Genomic DNA, 21,010 nt, shown 5'->3' with positions numbered 1-21,010 from the left:
GTTACAGCAAAAATTACCACGTATTTCTTTTTTTCTGTCCCGCCGAGGGCGCTGAGACAGTGACGAGCCGCTACACTGCGACAAAAAGATGCTGTAACAGGATCAGACGCGAGACGCAGAGCTGACGTAAGAAAAGGAGGCAGACAGATGACAACTTCATCGCTGGGAAGGCGGGGGGTGGGGTGGGGGGCGACATTAAGAATAAAATAAAAATAAAATTGCATTAAGATTGTCATTTTGTCAGAGTACAATACTCTCTGCTCCTCAAAGAACGAATTAAGAGGAAAACGTCTGTCTGCAGCAGCCGTTTGTCTCAGTGCAACGCAAAACTCCGCGTGTTTCATTTGTTTCCAGAACTCAGACAATTACGATCGCAGAAATGTACACACATAATTAATAAACCGGAATCCCCAATTTTGTATCAAACTTTTTTTTAAAAAAAATATTTTTATAACTTAGGCCAAGTATTTACGGCACGAAACGTCATATTTGCCGAAGGGCTGCCTCCTTCCGAATCCATCTGAATAACTTTTCAAGTGTTGCCCCCGAAGCACTTGCCAGCCGCTCGACTCATGTAAATACCTCGGAGCATTGACGCGATGTTGACAAAGATCCTGCAACCACAAACAACCCCTGCACCATAGGCACTACACACTACACACTGCACCTCACGACAGGTCCAAATCGATCCATTGCTCACTAAGTGTGTGGGCAGACATCGGGAAGGATTCGGCGAGGTGCGGACTTGGGTCATGGATGTGAGATCCGTGTCATCTTGTCGACGCAAGAAGTCACTCTTTGACACTCTTGAGACAACAACCAGGAACGTCCAGTTTGAATGCAGACGGGCAGTGCGCTATCGGAAAGAGGCCGTACCGCTCAGAAAACAACACAGTACGCCGACATGCTTGCTTCTTTACTCTTCTGATTGTTTCTGTTAATAGCGGCTTCTTTAGATCTGAGGTTCTCTCAGCGGCGAGTTTGAAGATGCTGGGTGCTTGCGCCATGTGGCCAGGACGATGACGATCGCCCTGATTATGGTGGCAGCAAGCACTTCTGAAACGTCGGTGAACTTCTACCAGACTACACGGCGCAACAACCCGGAAGACGGCAGCAGTTTCCCAAGCAAATATTTCCGCCGATCTACGGACGTCCCGCTTAATTCGGAAGTACCTGGCTCGCAGGGCGTCCAAGGGAAAGACGACTATTAAATATGATGGGAAAGAAACGTAAAACGAAGCGGTCGTGGCATATTACAACAGCTAAATCATCTCGGTATTTTTTTTTCGAAGAACTAAGAAACATCAAAAATGCTTAGCTTATCGAGAAATTCTCCGCCTTTAGTGGAACGTGAAGATTCACAGTTGTGTTCAGACAAATCCGCCATTGATATCCTGAGATGGGTGTAACCAGTCTTCACACCTCGTTTACTTTGGATCCATCTTAATGTTATCCTACCATCCACACCTAGATCTAACGAGCGGTCTCTGACATTCGCATTAAATAACTTCCCTGATATAATCACCGTGACCCCAACAGCATAAATTTTGAAGTTCCTCACTATGTAATTTTCTCCGTCCGCCTATTACATCCTTTCTCACTGTGGTATTCTAAGAGACGAGAAACGAATTTTTACACCGAGGCAAACCAACATAAAAAATTGTAACTTCGTTACGCATATTTTAACGACCAAGTGCTTATTATTTGTATTATTTGTTTAATGGCGCATTTTTAAATACGGAATGGGATATGACGATGTCATAATGTGTGAGTCAAGAGGTCTCTGAAAAGCTATTATACCGCTTACTATCGCGATGTCAATGGGAACGCAGTTTAGTGCGTGTACCAGTCCACAGACGGGATTCGAAGCCGAGACACTCCGAAAGCAGCATCTCGTCTCTGCCAGCCAATGGCGACTTCCTCTCCTTGACTTTCCTCTAACCTTCAAACCAATTTTTATTTCCTCCTAGTTACTTAAGTCAGATAACATTAAAATGAAAGAGAGAAACCTTTGCTGCGATGAGGGTCTTTATCAGCTTCTTGTGCATTGAACAGCTTTGATATGATGAAAAGGTCAACACTGGCGAGGCGCTTTGCATTCGTCTGCTGTCTAGCGATCAGTTCCCTTTCCAAACCACAGAGGGGCGTCTGAATCGATCTGTACGGAAGCTCCAAACAAATGCAACCGAGACGGACAACATGAAAAACTTGTCCACACAAACGAATCTCCCTTCGTTTCGCTTCCCAGGATCACGTCGTCCGTGTATCTACTCCGGGCTCTAGGTCATTGATGGCGAAATCCAGTCCCGCCTACCGCTCACCTCCAGATCAGGCAGGTTAGCACAGACGTCCAATCTTCTTCAGCCGAATAACAAGACAGCGCCTTTATATTGGCCGCTACCGATACCAGTTCATCACGCATGGCGTTGACAATTTCAGGGGTAAAACTTGCTGCTTCTAAGATGAATCGCAAGAAGCCATAAACCACATTAACAGAAGGTAAAAACGCTTGGGCGAATAATTTTCCATTCAACTCGTTCTATTACGTCTCAACGTTAAACAGATTCCGACAATTCGGCGTAATTTTACGCTGAAACTTTCTTTCTCCGGACTACAAACATTTTCCGCCACACAATTTTTCTTTTGATTCACGTTTCGTTTCCAAATGAGGGGGGGGGATAACATGGGCGAACCCTGCAGCACGCATGGCGGTGACTCAACTACATACAGAATTTGTTGTAAAACCTGAAGGGAAGTGACCACGTGGCACAACTAGACACAGGAGAAGAACTAAACTTAAGCTAACTTAAAGCAAAAGGTTGTCAACTGTTTGAGGGCAGGGGGCTGTGACTGGCTGTTGTATACACGGTGATGAACTTCTGGGTCCCATAAAAGGCGACGGATCTGTTGCCCAGCTGAGCGAATGTCGCGTTCTTCAGGAGAACTGCCCTCCACGGAGGTCGCTGGCTTCGTCGGACCGTCTGTGCAGGGCGATCGAGCACACAGACAGCGTTCTGCCCCAGTGGCTGAGCGTTATTCATCACACGAGCCTAACTCGATGTGACAGGTTCGTCTTTGCCCACCGGGAGGGGACTCTGATCAGACCGTCACCCTGGCAACCTCTGTACGTACGTCAGCCCGACACGCACTATCTCTTCCTTATTCCTCCTTCCTGCCCTCCTTTCTTCACGGCACTTCAAACCTCGTTATTAACTCTTATCATTTTCCGTTCTGTTTTTGTTCCAATTCGTCCGCTCTCCTCCTGTCGGCCTCTGGAGTACAAAACCTTCGCTCTGTCGCTTTCTAAGTTTCGCGATTCCTTCCGCGGATGTGTCCAGTTTCATCGCCTTCTTGCACGAAGTTGTTTCTTTCTTAAACTCGTATCGCCGTTCAACTCCGTTTTAAAGTTATTTATTAAGCTGTGGCTCAACCTGTACACCGTTCCTCAATTTCTTGGACTTGCCTTTTACGTCCCATCGTTTCAAGACTTCATCGGCCTCTCTTTCAACATCACGCCTTCCTCCCTCACTCACTCCCACCCTCCTTCTTACCGCTGTTTTGCCAAGCTCCTGCTTCCTCGCCCCTTTATTCTCTGCAAATTGGCAGGTCACGAGAAGCGAAACTATTGACAGCAGATATCAAAACCCGAGCGTCTCTATTTTCTCTGATTTACAAACTCGAAACATTCGCATGAAAAATGACAAACAAAAACTTCACGAAAACGTCATAACCTGTTGTCTTTCAGCAGAATTAACAAGACTGAAGAATGCATGATCAGAAGCTTTGACGGCGGCTGAATTCTTATCGGGCTAGCAGACGTGTCAGGTGGCTGTATGGAGAAAACGCCAAAGTGTCGAGAATTATCTTCGTCCTCGTCCTCAGGGTACTGACTACCCTGAGGACGAGGACAAAGATGGTATCTGCCACGTGTGCTCTTCCTCAAACACACACACACACACACACACACCGTACAGTTTCATTTCAGACACTGCAGTCTGATCGCTGAAACACCCAGCGCAGTACACAACGGAACGAGTCAGTTAACATAAAAGCGCTCCCTCTCAAATATTCAAGGTCACAATCAGAAGTTAAATTCGTAACTAACACAGATTACAATCGCAATCATAATTGTAATCAAATGGAGAGGTAATGTGTAGAGAACATTTGAATTAAGGAAACCACTTCACAAACTTGGATACATATGTGAGGATGATATTAAAATGGATCTTTAAGAAACGTGGTGGGGGTGTTGACTCGAGTCACCTGGCTCAGGGCAGGATACGGTGGAGGGATGTTCTTAACAGGGCAATGGACCATTTGTTTCCATAAAAATCTGGGCATTTCTTGACTACCTGAGCGACTATCAGCTTGTCAAGAAAGACTTCGCAGCATGGGAAGACACCGGAAGTTCGTTGCGAAACACGAAATACGTGGTCAGGAGCCTCCGAAGTATGCTAATATCGTATCGCCGGTGCGTACTAGCATTACTACGTCCTGGGTGCACCCATCCCCACGCAGACTTACCGAGCTCTGCAGCCCGGCAAGCAGCTGGGCACGGCGGGTTGCAGTAGGTAGAGGGGGAAACCCCGGGGATCGATGCTAAGCGTCGGGCCAGGGCAACAAAATGGCTGCCAAGGACATGATGCTTATTCAGCTGTTGGCTACACGAGTTTCATATTGAAATGCGAACACGCATCACACATAAATATTCGACTCTGAGGCGGGCTCAGCCGACAGGAACAGAAGAATGTTCCAGGAAGTGGAAGTCCGCTGTCCGTCACATCCGTGACATGCGAGTACACAAAAGCTCCGATCTACGGTCAAGGACTAGTCCACATTTTTAAATGTTACGTCATTGCTCAGAAATAAATAACATTCCAAAAAGAGCTAAAGCTTTTCAGAACGTCAAAATAACTTTTGAAAATTACTGTCTTCTGAGTTTTTCGGCAGTGCAAACTTATAGAAGTTCGCCAACGTTTCAGAGGTACTTGCTGCCTCCATCATCCTGAAAGTAGAGACAGCAAGTACCTCTGAAACGTCTGTAAACTTCTACCAGTTTACACGGCGCTACGACCCAGAAAATGGTCATCTTCGTGAGAAAAAAAACTAATCTCAAACTGATGTTATTTCACCGAGACAAGAAACAAGCAAACATTCCTATTTCGAAAACAACAGCAACGAGACGTAATGAACCGTGTAAAACGGAAGCTGCTTTTGTTCCCAACGCCGTTCAGGGCCATGGACCGACTCACACAATTTCTATGTTAGCTGCTTTCGATTGAGCAGACTGCATATCTGTGGATCGAATCCTGACACTGGTCAAAATTTCTAGCGCGTTTCGTATTCCTTCCATGCAGGTTCCGAAACTGTTTCAAGTTGCGACACATCAGTTGCTGTATAACAACAAGCGATTTCATTTTGAAAGTTTAAGAAGTGTCGTGACAGCTGTTCGTGATTCTCTGAAGGTTTGTGTCAACGGTTGATCGGAGTCAGACACTGCCCGTTATCTGAAGTGCAGGCTACTTAATACACACGACGTTTCGAGAGTCAGCTCTATTCCCTTCTTCAGGTAACTGCTTGTCATGACACTTGCATTTTCTCTGTTACTGGGGACAACGATTTGGATAGAATCCCGGACCTTGTGAACGCCAAGTTAGTACGACAACCACTTCTCAGCCGCAAGGACAGTGACCACAAGTGTACTGACGTCACACACCCAGGAAAACTAGGTGTCTTGGCGTAGCCTTCTGGCATGCACTCGAAAGGTCCCGACCGTTGTAACAAACAAAACAAAATAGGTGTCAGTATCACGAAAACCAGAAACCTGAAGAATGGAGTAAAGCAACCTACCCTCGAAACGTCGTTTAAATAAAATGTACGTCAGATAATGGGCATTGCCCAACACGGTGATCATGGCGCCTACTACGCACTGAACACGGCAGGTCTGTGTCCCAGTAATTCTGCCCCCTCCCCCCCCCAACCATCACCCCGCCATTTTTCCATACGCCATCAGTCGCGTCCCTACGAGATGTGGGAGAGCCATGACCAAGAAGCACACTGTCGAATCCCCGGTGCGAAGTCAGGGGTTTCGTCTCCGAACCCGGTACATAGCTGGGTATTTATTGCCTGCCTGGGCGACTATAAGCTTCTCTAGAAGGGCCCTCTGCCCGCTCTGTTAACCGAAGTCTGCGCGCTGTGCGGCTATCGCACCGAACCGAAAATGAAAAACCGCTGCGGCCCAAACCGCTCGTGCGCGCTGAGTCTTACAGTTCGCACTGAATTTGCAGGTAAAAGGCGGTCAGGTCACGTCCCGTCCCACGATTCAGGGCGGAGAGAAAGTCAAGACGTGGAAGGACGAGTCCTAAACGACTTATTGTCTTGGAACTGAGCCTTGAAACGCATTGTGGTCTGTGTGATCGCCGTCACAGTCCACGTCTCTCGATGCGCCTCGAACGCCTCTATGACGTAGCGTGACGGCGCACCTAAGGAAGGCAAGTTTTCATCCAGTGTTACTGGTCCCGCAAGTTGTCGCCATTAAATTGACGAATTCGTGGAGCACGGTCCCAGAGAGGCTAACGGTGCTCTCAGCTGGTCAGGATATCCGATGTACAGGAGAGGGATCTCAACCACGACGCACGGTGAGGTCCCACTGGACTAGGGGTCAACGCACTGTGGAACAATAACCCGGGCGGTACGTATAGTCAGTCTACCGTCATGGCCGACAGAGACTTTGGATATCCGAGCTCTGCTCCGTCTGTTTACCCTGAATGACGTAATCCGACCTGGAAGCAGATTTACCGACAGTTTTCAGTTTGGGTTAGGTCACTTGAGTGGCCGCACTCCTGGTTCGTATTCCGGTGGTCGTGGGCACAACTCTCAGCCCGGAGACCGGCTAGCCTCGCGTGGGCTTTTCCTCAGTCCCTCCGGGAAAACGCCATGACGGCACCTGAAATAGGCCACGACCGCTTACATCCAAATCCTCTTCAATTTATTAAGCGCCCTGTAACTCCACGCTTTGTCTGTGCTACGAGCTTCGTCAGATAAACGACACATAATAACTTCCGCAAGAAATCGCTGATAACTCAATTGAGTGACTGACTGCAGGCTGGACGATCAGGGTTCGATTCTCGGCAGTCACCTTCGTCGATCGTCGATGTTAAGAATTAGTGGAGAACTACGTACAGTTGTCCATACGCCAGGTTCTGATGGAGATATTGTCAACTGCGATCTCCACGGTCTGCACCCTGAAGATGGAGGAAACATCTGTCGGCGGACACGACATTTCCGTAAGCCACCGTTTCACCTTTGTTCCTATTCCGCGACGCACTTGGTAGCTGCGCACTGCTGACACGTAATTAACTGCCAAGCACACAGTTTGCAATGAAATGGAAATTTGTAAGCGTTAGAGAGGCGAATGAAGCACAAACGTACAAGAAAACATTAGAAAATAAAATAAAAAAATTATACAGACTCGCTGAAAATATACGTGCAAAGTTTGAAGAAACCTCGCTGACACATTATTCTCAAGCCATTTGCTTATAATTCGTTCTCGTTTGATTTTGTGCCTACGGAACTGAGCAGGGAATATTCATCACCGACGAAAAAGAAGCTCGGTCACCTGAAAGCGCAGAAGAGCGTCCCAGGTAAAGTTTGGCGTCGCAGTTAGACCGGCAAGGCACACAAAATCTCAAACGTGCTCAAGAAAATATCAGTTTTCCGCGATTACTCTCAAAGCAGCGAGGGCCGGAACTAAAATTCATTTTTGAACGAGTAAAAACACGATCCTCGTTCAGTGACCGAGAATCAAAGCCGGAACTTACGACTAAGACAAAAGCATTCACTGCAATGTGGCGTTTGTCTTGTCCAGTATCATCAATTACGACAAAACTTCATGGAACAGTGCCCTTCTTGAGACGCTGATTGTCGTTCACACAGTCAAGAAATTCCCCACCCGCCACAGGTCGATGTCCTGTGACAAAAGAAGACACAAAAGTCTTTAAACTAATTTATGATGATGGAGGCAGGTAGGAACTCCGAAACGTATGTCAGTATCTACCAGACGACACGGCGAAATATCCCAGAAGACAGCCTTCATACTCGCATCCGTTTTAATATTATATTCAAATCTACGTGTAGGTGAAAGAGCCGGGATAGCTCAGTCAGTATAGTGACTAGCTACGGGCTGGACGACCGGGGTTCGATCCCCGATGGGGGCAGGATTTTTCCTCTAGCCTCTGCGTCCAGACCGGCTCTGGGGCCCACCCAGCCTCCTCTACAATGGGTACCGGGGTCCTTTCCCGGGGGTAAAGCCGGCTGGGGCGTGATGCTGACCACTCACCCCCATCTAGTGCCGAGGTCAAGGAAGAGAGGAGCTATACCTCCTCTCACCCCAAACGCCTACATGGCGTATAGTGGGACAAACTTTACTTTACTTTACGTGTAGGTGAAAAACTATGACGTCAGAAAGCAAATTACGAGCGATCTGAATGCATTGAGCGTAGTGAGGAGAAGGGGGAGGGGTGTATCTACTGAAATTGTTTTAAAAAACTTCGCGTGGGAAATTCAAGATTTGTATTTAGAGACGCAAATGGAAAACTGGAATTCGGGTTGTTTTTTATACAGACGAGGGTGTCGCTGCGAGAAAATGCTCACCTCTTTGCAAGTTTTGGAAAAAAATATTTTCAATTTCCTACGGTACTGACTGAGAATCATAATTACACCGTCACACGAAAAGCCTCTCTCGATAAGCGAAACAGAAAGTTTGGTTTACACTACATTTAATTAAATTTCTTCTCCAAACGAATGGAAATCTGCAGATCTTCGCGTAATGGAACATTCGTGTTACCAGAAGCAATCCAGACCAGAACAGAACCAGCCAAACATGACACGGCAGTCTGTCCGTGACCAGCCGAGGTGCACGGTGTCCCACTGACCCACAAGACGTCAGGATTGTTGAGGGCAGCGTTTCGTATAAAAATGCGTGTGTTGTTAAGTGGGTCAGGCCTCGTCCTTCCAGCGAGTCGCTACTTTGCCATCCGCCATGACAAACTAAATCAGCGTCTTTTGACCTACACATCTGAGCCAGCGTCGTTAAAATAAATCCCGAGGCCTGTCTGAGACCGAGCGGTGCAGCACGGGAGCGCGCTTGCCCGGAAGTTTTAACACGTGTACACTTCCGGTGACAACACGCGTCGACCACCTGAAGCCGTGTGATGACGGCTCTACCTCACGAAACGTTCTTACATTCTACGTCAGCAAAAGGATTTTATTCATTTGTGATGTCACATTTCCTCGGCGCCATCAGCAGGACACAATTATGTTCCGACTAGCGTAGATACGTTCACCAAACTGCAAGCGCGCAGAACTCACGAAAACGTCCACAGACCGAAGCACACTTTAAGATCGGGTGCGATTAGTTTCTTAGGGTTATTAAACTTCACGAACATCAACTGTACCAAGACAGAAGTATCAGGACCGCGGAGATTATACATCGGGGCATCACTCACTAGTATGAAGATAGGCCAAACACATAGCACGCAAAACAGATGACAAGTGAGTACACAATTTTAGTCGGAGAAACTGAAAGGTAAAGATCACTTAGACTGCCTATGCGTAAGTCGTCATTCATGGTTTATCTGATGACGCAATTAGAAGCGGAAACTCAGTAAGAAATATAATATTAAAATGGGTGTCGTGTCAATGTGGATTAGACTCATCTGGCTGATAGCAGGGACCAGTGGCGGGCTTTTGGGAACACGGTAACGAACATTCGGATTTCGTACATGGCGGTTAATTCCTTTACCACCCACGAGCGTCATGATTTTGTCACGAACTACTAAACGGAGCCTTGATGTTTTAATTGTCAGATGAATTTAAATAACTGTGGCTGAAGACGTTTCCTTCTTATGTACCTAAGTGACTCCAATCTCTTACGTTCTGATTTTAATGTGGGTTAAGAATTGCCACTGACAAGCAACGCACTCTGTGGTCTGCGTTTCGATCGTCGACTGTGACGAAAGCTGATTCAGTGGTACAAAGTTACAAGGACCAAAACAGAAACAAAAGTGAAAGTTTGGGGTCTGATCTTGACCCTCGTAAAACCGCTACCTTCCGAAATTCCCTGCCGAGGGGTAAATACAGGCTGCATTATTGACAGTAGCAGATATTACTGGATCTAATCGAGGGGGTGGTTTTAATATAGGGTAGCATCCCCCTGTTTACACATCAAAGCAATCAGAGCGCTACTTTACCGCCGCGCCGCACAAGGGGCGAAGTCCCATGGCCGACGGAGCTCCTCGTGGCAGGCACCACGCACTTGCTGTCAGTGGGAACGCATTAAAACATAACAAACCAAGTTTCACCTATTGTTTTGCGTGGGTGTGAGAACGTGGACGAAGCCCGTGTGATAACAAATCTGCGAGGTGAAAATCAGAACCCAAGAGAGAGTGAGAAATTATCTGCTAGGCCGCTCAATTGAACACTTTCTTCCGTCGTGTGTGCGCGCGAACATCACTTTCCTTCGACGCTGAGCATTTACGAGAATTTTTGGCCTTTCGTCTTTCAACTCCTTTCTTAATACTTCCATTATTACGAATGTCAGTATTCATGCTATTTGAAACATGTATAACAACTGTGGTTGCCATGGAAACCTTCACAAATAAGAATAATTTGACAATTAAATTCAATTTCCTGTAGACATTTGTATTTAGTCAGATAATGAAAATGGTTTGCCTCGAATCCGCTTTACCAACATCAAAATAATTTAATTCCCTATTAATGGGAGATGACAAAGAAACGTGTAATTTGAAGCGATTCTTCGTAATCGTTAGTTTCTGTCAGTCACAATGGGAAGCTTAACTCTTACCAGTGGTACTGTGCGGAATTTAAATTCTTGAGGTTTTGCGCAAGTACGGATTTAATTGAAATTTAAACCGTCTCAAAGTGCTGTGTGATAAATATGCATTGTACATATTGCACTTTTGAAACTAGAAACTTAAAAAAATCTAGTCTTGAGAATGAACACATTTACCTCCACATGAAGACGCATAATAACCAATCTAAATATACGCACAAACTTTAATTAACATTTCAGTTGTTTCGATTTCTTTCGTCCACATTTTAACAGGTTACTCTTCGAAATTAGCCCCATACGGTGGTAGAAAGTTTTGGATTCGACTGTACTCGACTTAAAACTGCTACTGTTATGTTTGTCTGGTCAAGCCTCACAGAGAAATGAATACCCAGGTCTTTCCCAGAATTGTCCGTCGTCTGATTACACAACAGATTATCAGCAAATAACAATTTGAAATATGAAAAGTAAAAATGGCCTAAGGTATATTCGGAATAAACCCCTTTAGGTGACGAACATCCCATATTCCATAGATTATTTCAGCTGTGACTCAGTCTGCTCCTGCAAGCGTCGGAGGGCACAAAACAAATTTCCTATAAATCAAACGCTTTGTTTCCGTCACTGGAAGTAAACTCCACTATCGTCCGTCCCATGCGATAGAGTTCAAGTGAGAACTTGAATCAGCTTGGAATGTGCGAAGAGTGCGAGTTGACAGGAAATGATTATGGGTTATTTACACAGTCAATAGTAAGAAGCGATGAATATGTTCCTGATACTCCAAATCGTATCACACACTCATTAATTCACCGAGGATACATTTTGCGGCGAAATCCGAACGTCTGTCTGCGCACACTGGCCCAGGACTCAGAATAGAATCCTCAAGAATGTCTGCTCGAGTCCTCTCTCAAAAAGATAAAGAGACGAAACTTCGTGGTTATTATAATCGGTTAACAAAAACCTTCTTTGATCGTTCTTTTCCTCTGTTCCTTGAAACAAAAGTTTTAATCCAGTGAAACTGACAAGCGACAGAGCATTGTGCTGGAAACTTCCTGCGCGTAGAACAAGCAAATGGCTCTCCTGCTGGAAACAAAGCCTTTTTCCATTTTCTCTTTCTTTTTCTGACAGCTGGCGACTTAAAAGCACAAGGCAAACGCCACGCGGCGCAGTTTCAACCTCTGGTAAAATCTGTCCACCAGACTTCATGGAAAACTCCTTCGAGGTGTCTAGTTTGACGCCAGATGGCAACTGTATGGAGTTAACTAAACTAGTCAGTAAATTATTTTGGCCTATTTACGATCTCGAGATTCGATGAACGGATTCAGTGATGGAAATAAACTTTTTTTTAATTTTGTTCAATAATCACCATACAAAAAGATGTTTCAAATTATAGTTGATTTTGTTACACTTCATCAAACGTCATTCGAGCGACAGATTCGACCTAAAGCTCAGGCTCCAAATACGAAATTTAGTCGAAATTCGTTTCGTATTCTCGGTGTAACAACATGCAGACGAGACTTCCCGCGTACAAAGAAATGATACATCAGCCAAGTTGGGTAACAAGCTGGGATTACAGTCGAGGCGCGAAATGCGTCCACTTTGGCGAGAAGACAGATTCGTGTCAGTGACCAAGCGAGCAGAGTTAACGCTGGGACATACGTCAAGACCTAGGCGTCGCGACGCATCGGAATTCTTCACCCGAGATTAGAGAGAGAGGTAGATCCACGGTTAATAAGGCACACGGAGGCTGCATCATAAAAGTTTATACTGGGGATGAGGCCCCTCCCCCGGCGTTACCTCCTTTCAAATCCGCTGTTTCAGAGCTATCACCAACCAGACACGTCGCAGCTGCGAGATGGCATTTATTATTCTCTGGTTTACACATTCACAAAAAAGGGAGACGTCTCTGGTCTTAATGAGAACTGGCATTTTACTCATCTCTCTGTATGACAAGCCTTTTTGCATGTTTCGAAAAACTGGCGAGTTCAAAGGTCACATCTAAAGCGTACAAGGTATTGGTCGGGCCGAAGACTGGACTCGTGGGTTCGACTCCAATTCTAGTCACGGATGTGTGTTTCTGTGCTGCATTGTCCTGTACAGATAACAGAAATCTTGTGATGGTCCGATCCCCCACCCAAGGAATCCTGCCCATATTTCTATAAAATAATTCACCGTTAATTCTGAATTTCAAAATGTAGAAGGGCCCAATACACGAGGCTGAAGAAGTTTAATCTGAACTCATCCCCGTGTAAAGCTGTGGTTGTATGCTGGTCCAGCATTCAAGTTCGCGTGTAAACTCAGATCATCAAAAGAACCTACCAAGTTTAATATAAATCCGTTGCGTTGTTTCGGAGACAAAACATGCAGACAGATGGACACCCCTTTTCAGGAACGCGCCAGCCGGTTTTGCCCCGAAGCCGATTCCCAGACGCACGACTTCTCCATTCCGGGGCCCACCCAGCCAACTACCACGTAAGGACTCATTACGAAGGGACAAGACGGCTGGAACGTGAAGCCCAGGATTCACCTTCATATGCTATCGGGACCAAGAATACCGCACGTCTTAATTTCGCGTCATTTACCCAAAGACAGGCCTGGACCACGTGCATCTTGACAGCAATTTCAAGAAGTGAAAGATATTCCTGAATATTTTAAAAGTTTCAGCAAAATGTATTCATTTCCTGAGACAGGAAGATGGAGGTAAAGATCCACTTATTCTTCACCTCGGTACTCGATGAGCTTCGCTTTCTGGCTGCGGGCACCAACAGGATAGGCGGCAGGAAACCTAACCACGGTCGCCAAGCCCTTCCCAAACATTTTCTTTCTGGTTTCCTGACGTTTGCATCTGTCGTAAGAACTGAAAGCTAAAAGGCGCTCATTTTCCTCCTAAATATTAAAATATTCACTGCGCCAAAAAAAAGTGTTTGGAACAAAAACCATAAATCAAAACGAGGTACACGATTCACGTGCAATTGTCATCTACCTTAAACCTTTTACAAAAATGGGCAACTTTCGAATTTGAGCTTCATGTACAGAAGCGCTTGTAGCGGGTGAAAACGAAACAACTCGGTCCGACAACTTTTCCTTTGCAAACCCGAGTATAAAATTAAATCGAACCCCGCTCAACGAAACGTGCGGACGGACGGACGGACGACAGGCAGTCCAACCTGGCCGATGTCGCGTGAAGAACACGGCCTTCAAGAAAATGCGACACTGTGGTCGAGCCTGAACGACTTTTTACCCTTTCACTGCGTCACCTAAATCAGGTCAGCATTGTAATAACCTATTTCCATCAAATATATTTTAATATTATAATCATCCTCCTTGTCTCCAACTTTGTTACTCTGCCAAGTGGTTTTACCTCCACAATTCTGTATAAATGTCTTGTTCCCAGACCCGAACTACATGTCCACCCCATTCAAGCTGTCGTAATCACCCCAGCATATATTTGTGGGCGCACTGTCATCTATAATTTCGCGTTTTCATTTCCTTCGTCTTGCCTAGGCCCAAATGTATTACTGAGAAGTTCGTTTTTAAATATTTGCAACGTACGTTCTCAACACATTTAAAAAAGATATTGAGATATTGTAAGTGCGTCATATTGTGATTTATATATATATATATATATATTTATATATAGCCGAAACATGTCGTAAATGTTCCACATGTAAATCGAGTACTCGATAAGGAACGTAGAATGATATTTTAATCTTTTAATTATCTTATATTGTGATTGACGGCCAATTTTAATATATTTTTAACATTTAAAAAAGTAACTGGCAAAAAGATTATTTGTTTATAATGTATTTAAATTCGTTTCAGAAATCTTCATTTAACCTTTTGAAGCCCAAGCTCGTCTTCATAATATTTAAGAATTCAGTCCGTACCGCGAAGAAAACACCATACTTCACCATTACAAATATCAACCGGTTAACACCGCATAAGGCAACAATCGCTGTTTACACTGAGAATCGTTTGAAACCTATAAATTAAAACTGCTGATTGTTAATGCGGGAGGAACATACAGTTACCACTGGGCTGTAACAGGTTAAGTCGCCCTGTTACAAACATTAGAGAGAGTACCGCCATTTAAAATAACAACATTCACTCACCGTAATGGACTGCAAGTGACAGAACTAGACATGTGAAGACTGCATTTGTGGCTGATGTATCCATGGTGCTCACAGCGGTGTTCCACGGTTTATAAACTCAAATATTCAAAATTAAACATAAATAACAACTTAAAAAAACAACTGTTCACTTCAGAAGTTCTAATAGTTCATTCCCGTTGTCGTTGTTTTCCACGTTCGGTCGAAGTCCGCGCGAACGACCAGCTTGTCTGGGCGCTAGTTACCTACTGCCGACGCCAGAGCCATCTACACCGTTTTGTCCCCGCCTCTCCCCCGCACCGTTGGAGTACGGTTGTGACGTCACGATTGTATATAGTAGCTGTCACAGTAGGCGGGGACTGCGAGCCTGTAGGCGTCACTCGTACGACGTCCAGCGTCGAATCCATGTTCGGCGTAAAGCAGGAGACGGCACATGCGCTGTCTGAACTTCGGATGCTGCAAAATTAATCCAGCGTCGGTCCATATTTGTATCATTTTCGAAACGTAATTTGTACTTCAACTGTCTTTTTCCTGTGTAATCGTCTCGTCCGCCGAGGCGTGGCGCTAGCAGACAATCCCTTCTTTGAGACAAACAGTTTCAGCTGGGATCCGAAAAACCTAACCAAATATTTATGTACTAAGAAAATGTGTAAAATTATACTTTGGGGGTGGGGTGGAAGCAGAACTCCAAGCATTATTCACCTCGGTGCTGAAAAAAAAGCATCACGCTCGGGCCGCCTTACTCCCGGCCCTTACTGGATAAAAATATGAGTCAGAACGCGGTCATGACGAAGAGCACACATTTTACTCCCGTCGCTGATAGATTCCCGGTTATACAACCAGATATTTTACCGACTGAGAAACAGCGACTACCTTTTACTGATTTAATTCAACCTTCAAAGCTTTTCCAGGAAAAGAGTTGATACATTTCCTTCCTGTGAACTTCATTTGCCATTCCGAGTCTGAAGTGTGAGTTATTTCGACATCCTTATTTACCGACGCTTTGTAAGCAAGGTTACTTTTTGATAACAATAATTTTGAAAGCACGACATGAAGACTGAATATAAGTTAGAAATCGGAACTACGAGATCTGTTCTGTCCACTTGAAATTTTGCAGGGATTAGTAATGTTGTGGTGAAAATACCCAATCCCTGAAATGTCATCAGATATTCATTCCGACCTTCCAATTCATCCCTGAACAGGCCTGCAGGCCTGTTCATTCAGAAGCAGGAAGAGACGCGTTGACTCGCATAAAACTGAACAATTTTATTATCCTTTAGAGGAAATATTTGGTAAGTTTCTGTCTTGCTTAAAAAGACGAATCTAAATATTTAGAGAAAATAATAAGTTAATATGGCGATGCAGACAGTTAAAACAGAAAACAAATATTTATTAGGTTGGATCTTACGTGCACGGTAACGAGACTTGGATTCCATACACGGCAGAGATTTCTTGACCAGCTAAGCCACTAACAGCTTCTCAAGAACTCTACATCACAAGTGGGTGAAGAGAAACGATACCTTTATTTCAGGTTTCCCAACCACTTGTCTGTTTGCATTTCTCATATTACCCATGCGTGCTGCGTGCCCAGGAGTAAACCATCTTCCAAAAGACGCATCGCTTCGTAGCGTCGAAATCTGGACCTTCCGAATTTAAACGCGCCGTTGTCAAGGTTTCAACACCGCAGATGTGGGAAAGACGGGTGATGAGTTGATGCTGTGCGATCAGGTTCACGTTCCGGCCGCCCTGTCGTGTGCCACAGGGACGTGAGGGTTCTCTGTCGGTCGGTCCTGGCGAGTTTTAGTGGACGAAGTGGAAAGCGCGCCCTTAATCCCCTCTCAGGGCTGTTGGAGCGGGGGTGGGGGTGGGGGTGGCACTGCGTCAGAGTTTGGTTAGCCATTCATTAGCTGGGCATGCTTCGTCACACAGTGGCGGAAAAGACAGGATCCATTTTGCGGCAGTGAATAATGCCAAGCGTCAATCCCTCTTGTTCCGAGTCTCAAAATATCGAATCTTCAACGCCTCTCGTCTGGGATCGAGCTTACGAATGCCGTGCATGTAGCCTACCCGACCGGCGCACCCGGTCGCTGCTAACTCATGCACGTAACTCCACTGTCACCGCAAAACAATCAAAAGCTTAGCGACAGTTTACTTTGCCATTTGCAAAACCCCGAATTCAGGTATCAGACCCTTTGTTTCGAGGCTGATCCCCCATCCAAGGAAACCTACATCGCTTCTAACAGAACCATTAACTCTGAATTAACTCCCAGTTGACACCGGCCAGCAGTCTAATTAATGCTGAGCGCGTAAGAACGTACGAACGTGCAAGAATCTTCCTTAGTCGACGAAATAATGAAACACGACGAGTCCAAAGTTTGGAACAGTTTCACGGCGCTCACAAACTAGGAACGAATCATTCTCTACACGATTGTCGTGGCTAAGCGACTATCGTAATCCCGTTGCCCTGGAACCTCAGCGAACACGTGGTTCTTTGACACACTTCAATACCTCCACGCGCCTTTTTTCTTACGTTACCGGGTTCGAATCCCGACATCGCTGTAGTCTCATGGCTTTTCCTTATTATTCTAAGAACACGTAAATATCAGGAGAACGTGTTAATATACTCTACAACCGCTTACTTCCTCGCCCCTTACAATTCATCATTAAAATTCGCTTAATAACGCAATGTCAACAGTAAATGTTACAAAACGTTGACTGGTGCAACTGAGGAAAACCACAATAACCCTCAGGAGTGGCAGGAATCGAAGTGAGGGCCTGGTCCGGGCACCGAACTCGTGTTTCGGGACAGCAGGGCTTCCTTGGGATCAATAACAAGAACGGGGCTGCAACAATGAACTCGAGTCTCGGCCCCATGGCAACAGCACATCAACCTCGTGACGCAATCAATATGGCGTGCGTTTATTTTAGCGATAATTTCCGTTGCTACAAACAGCGACCACGTTAAGTTTTTTTTTTCATTTCTCTCTCGACTGAAAGTCAAGACGGCCACATCCTGGAGCGGTTAGCAAGTGGCGTACTTCACTCGCGTTGCATGACGCCGTATCTGAATCGACGCTGCGTTTTAGCACCGAAACTTTGATCTTGAGGAAAACCACGAGAGACGATTAGAAGCTTCCCATTCGAGATATCTGAGACACTTTACAGGCGGTACCCGAAGGGATATTTAATGTCAAATGAGGGAATAAATGACGGAACAAAAACCACGAATTCATCAAATCACGTACGCAAATTTATCAATTGAACCGGAAACAACATGAGGACAGGATGGGACAAGACAGATTCCCTACTGATAAAAAACAACAACAGGAAAGAGTGATATAGGAAGACCAAGAAATCGACGGCAAAACCAATTTTTTTTTCGACTACTACTTGGCGGTTGTGTCGCTCCCACCTCTGGATTTCGTAGTGCCGTCATGTTGGCATTAGTGGGGCCTGAGCTGCACTGAACCGCCTAGAAAATTCTCTGTTATTTCGATAATGAACAAGAGCACGCATCGGCGATTCTTGAGGAACTGATAGTCAGCCTCTGGCCCTCATCTTGAGCCAGAATAATCCAATCCACAACCTTCAGTTAATCCCATCCAGAACTAAAGTTCTGAGGCCACTCTTTGTCAGTTGTCCCCGCGACTGCTTATTCCATGCAATCGCAGCTTCTCTCCGTATCTGGAGGCCTCCCCCCCATTCGCCACGGGACCCACTTAAAAAGGCTTGACACTCCAGTACACTGAGGGGGGGTGGGTTAGAAACGTCAGCTGCACGTTCATTTGTTTCTCTTCGACTCACTTGCTTAAAAGCTTACGAAGTGTTCCATAATCGCCCATTGTCTTCAGGGGGATAAAACTGATTACTTTACTGTGGCAATTTTAAACCACAACGAAAAACCGGAACCGTGTTTCAACTCCAAGAACAGGATCTTCATCAGGAAGCCCCTGCTATAAAACCATACGCCGAGATTCTGTCCAACCCAAAGTTACTGGTTCCCCATGCATTCAACATGCTCAGCTCATCATATTCTTACCGAGCACGTCAGCTCGATGAGCAACGTTTGTGACCCATCTGTATTAGGGAGGTTCCCTATTCACACCTCGGTCGGTGCACAGATTATTTCGTTGTTTTCCTCAGTCCCTCTAGGCGAGCGGCAGAACATTGAAATTGGCCACGACCACTTCCTCCTCAATCCTATCACGTCCCCCGTGCCTAATAGTATTAGTTTTCAGTACTTGATACAGCATTGTTTAATAGTCTGCAATTCACCCTTCATTGTCTCCTGCGTTTTTCTGTAACAGCCCGTCTGAACCAACTTCTTCAGAAGCTGATAGTTGTTCAGCTGGTGGTCAATCAGATGTATCATGGCGTCCAAAAATGATCACAAATGTGAGAGAGAAGGTATGGATTTGGAAAGTGGCAATCAGGGTTTTGGCATATTTCATGTGCGATCTTGTAGTTCCCGAATAAAACCACGAACTTCAGTTAATGTGGCCGCCATTGCGCTGCTCATTTTCAACGCGCCGTGTGCGCGCGCATGCGACCAGTAACACATCCATTAGCGGGCTTTTAACGCGTAATGGCTAAATTACGTGCACGAGAATCGATGTGGCACCAGCCGGTCCAAGTCATGCAACGTCAGTTCCTTCACGAGATGATATTCCGAAATACAACAATGCTGATCTGTTATCGGCATTTCCAACAATCTCAGAATACATCCGAAATAAAAATTATCGAAAAGTTCAGTCACCATTGCTGGACGGAAAATGACCCAGACATTTCGAACGTCGGATTTTAGTCCCTTCTGAGTGCACAGATTTTGGCGAAAAACATTTTTCGCTGCAACTATTTATATACAGATAACCTGAAACTACAATAAAGAGTGAAATTCGATATTTTAGTTAAAGAATTTGCTGCTAGAATACTAACTTTGGTCTCCTGCATTACCAACAAATATTTTTATTTACGCAACTAATAAAATTAACCAGAAAATGGATAAAGGATTCTGGAGAGACAGTGCAGGTCCAAAATACTCAATTCCATTTTTATTTTAAAGTGCAATATGCAAATCATTATTTCTCCTGCGTGTCCAGAGACTAGTGTCAATTCATTATTTGAAGTAACGGTGGATGTTGTCAGCACTGATATCCCGCGGTTATCATGAGGTGTACTGCATCATCAGTAAACTAATCACCATGGATACCTGTTAAATAAACCACATTCATGTTATTAAAAGGAAATTTATACCATACCATGGTGATGGCACGGGGTGTCTCTAGCTACCGCTACCGCTTTAGTCCAGAAAGCATTTTTGTGACTTCCAATGAATTTCAAATGTTTGGATAACAAAACAATAATTCACCACCCAATACTGCTCATATATTTCAAGAAATGGTATTGCATCAAGAGAAATCGTTCAAACAGCGTAACTGTGTGATTACTATCAACTTTTAAACAAGGTCCCTGCTTCGTAAGCAGATTGTGCAGTTATGATGACGGTTTGTGTGAGACAACGCATTTATGAATCGAATTTAATTTATGGTATAAATTCAAGGCCAAATACAACTTACGCAGATTAAATGTATACTTACTGTGCTTTTGTGAAACTTAGTTCAGTTCCAGAATTGAGACCGGTTAACCCAAACCCTAACTACGTGATTTCCGAAAGGAAAATGCGGAGAACTAATGCTGGCATTATCTGATGTTCTGTGCCTAGCGATCTGTCACAGAGGCGTAAAGGGAGGAGAATTGTCTTCTTCTCCCCATCAGATTAAATCCACAAATACTTTTGTTTCCAACAAACACGGAACACAGAGCTAAAGAACATTACTGTGCGCTTGTGTACAACAAAGAGTGCACGAACATACGACTGATGCTTGCAGCTGCCACGCACGCTTCACAGCCCTAAGTTTTAAAATATCAAAACTGAAAAAAATTAGAACAGCAGAAACTTTTTAACTTTGAAGTGACAGTGTCATAAATTTGCCCGAAACATGCATCCAGCAACTCGTCTAAAATGCCGGCAGCCACCTACAAAACTGCGTGGTGT

General features: G+C 45.0%; 1 protein-coding gene across 3 annotated transcripts in view; it reads right to left on the bottom strand.

Moving 5' to 3' along the window:
• LOC110826707 (protein Skeletor, isoforms B/C) overlaps positions 1-15,212 on the bottom strand; it is a 66,444-nt gene extending 51,232 nt beyond the window's left edge. For all 3 annotated transcript variants that reach the window (XR_015537422.1, XR_015537423.1, XM_022057583.2), the window contains exon 1: positions 14,959-15,212. Coding sequence is in view for 1 of the 3 variants with exons in the window: in XM_022057583.2 (XP_021913275.1) it covers positions 14,959-15,022 (64 nt within the window). In the remaining 2 variants the exon portion in view is untranslated. The remainder of the gene's footprint in view (positions 1-14,958) is intronic.
• Between the last annotated feature and the right edge of the window lie 5,798 nt (positions 15,213-21,010).

Source organism: Zootermopsis nevadensis, unplaced genomic scaffold (genome assembly GCF_977971745.1).
Source record: "Zootermopsis nevadensis isolate Lab colony 2312 unplaced genomic scaffold, Znev_1.0 Znev_ptg000028l, whole genome shotgun sequence".
NCBI lineage: Eukaryota > Metazoa > Arthropoda > Insecta > Blattodea > Termopsidae > Zootermopsis > Zootermopsis nevadensis.
The sequence above is the reverse complement of the archived record's forward strand: the minus strand, read 5'-3'. Positions and strand labels throughout refer to the sequence as shown.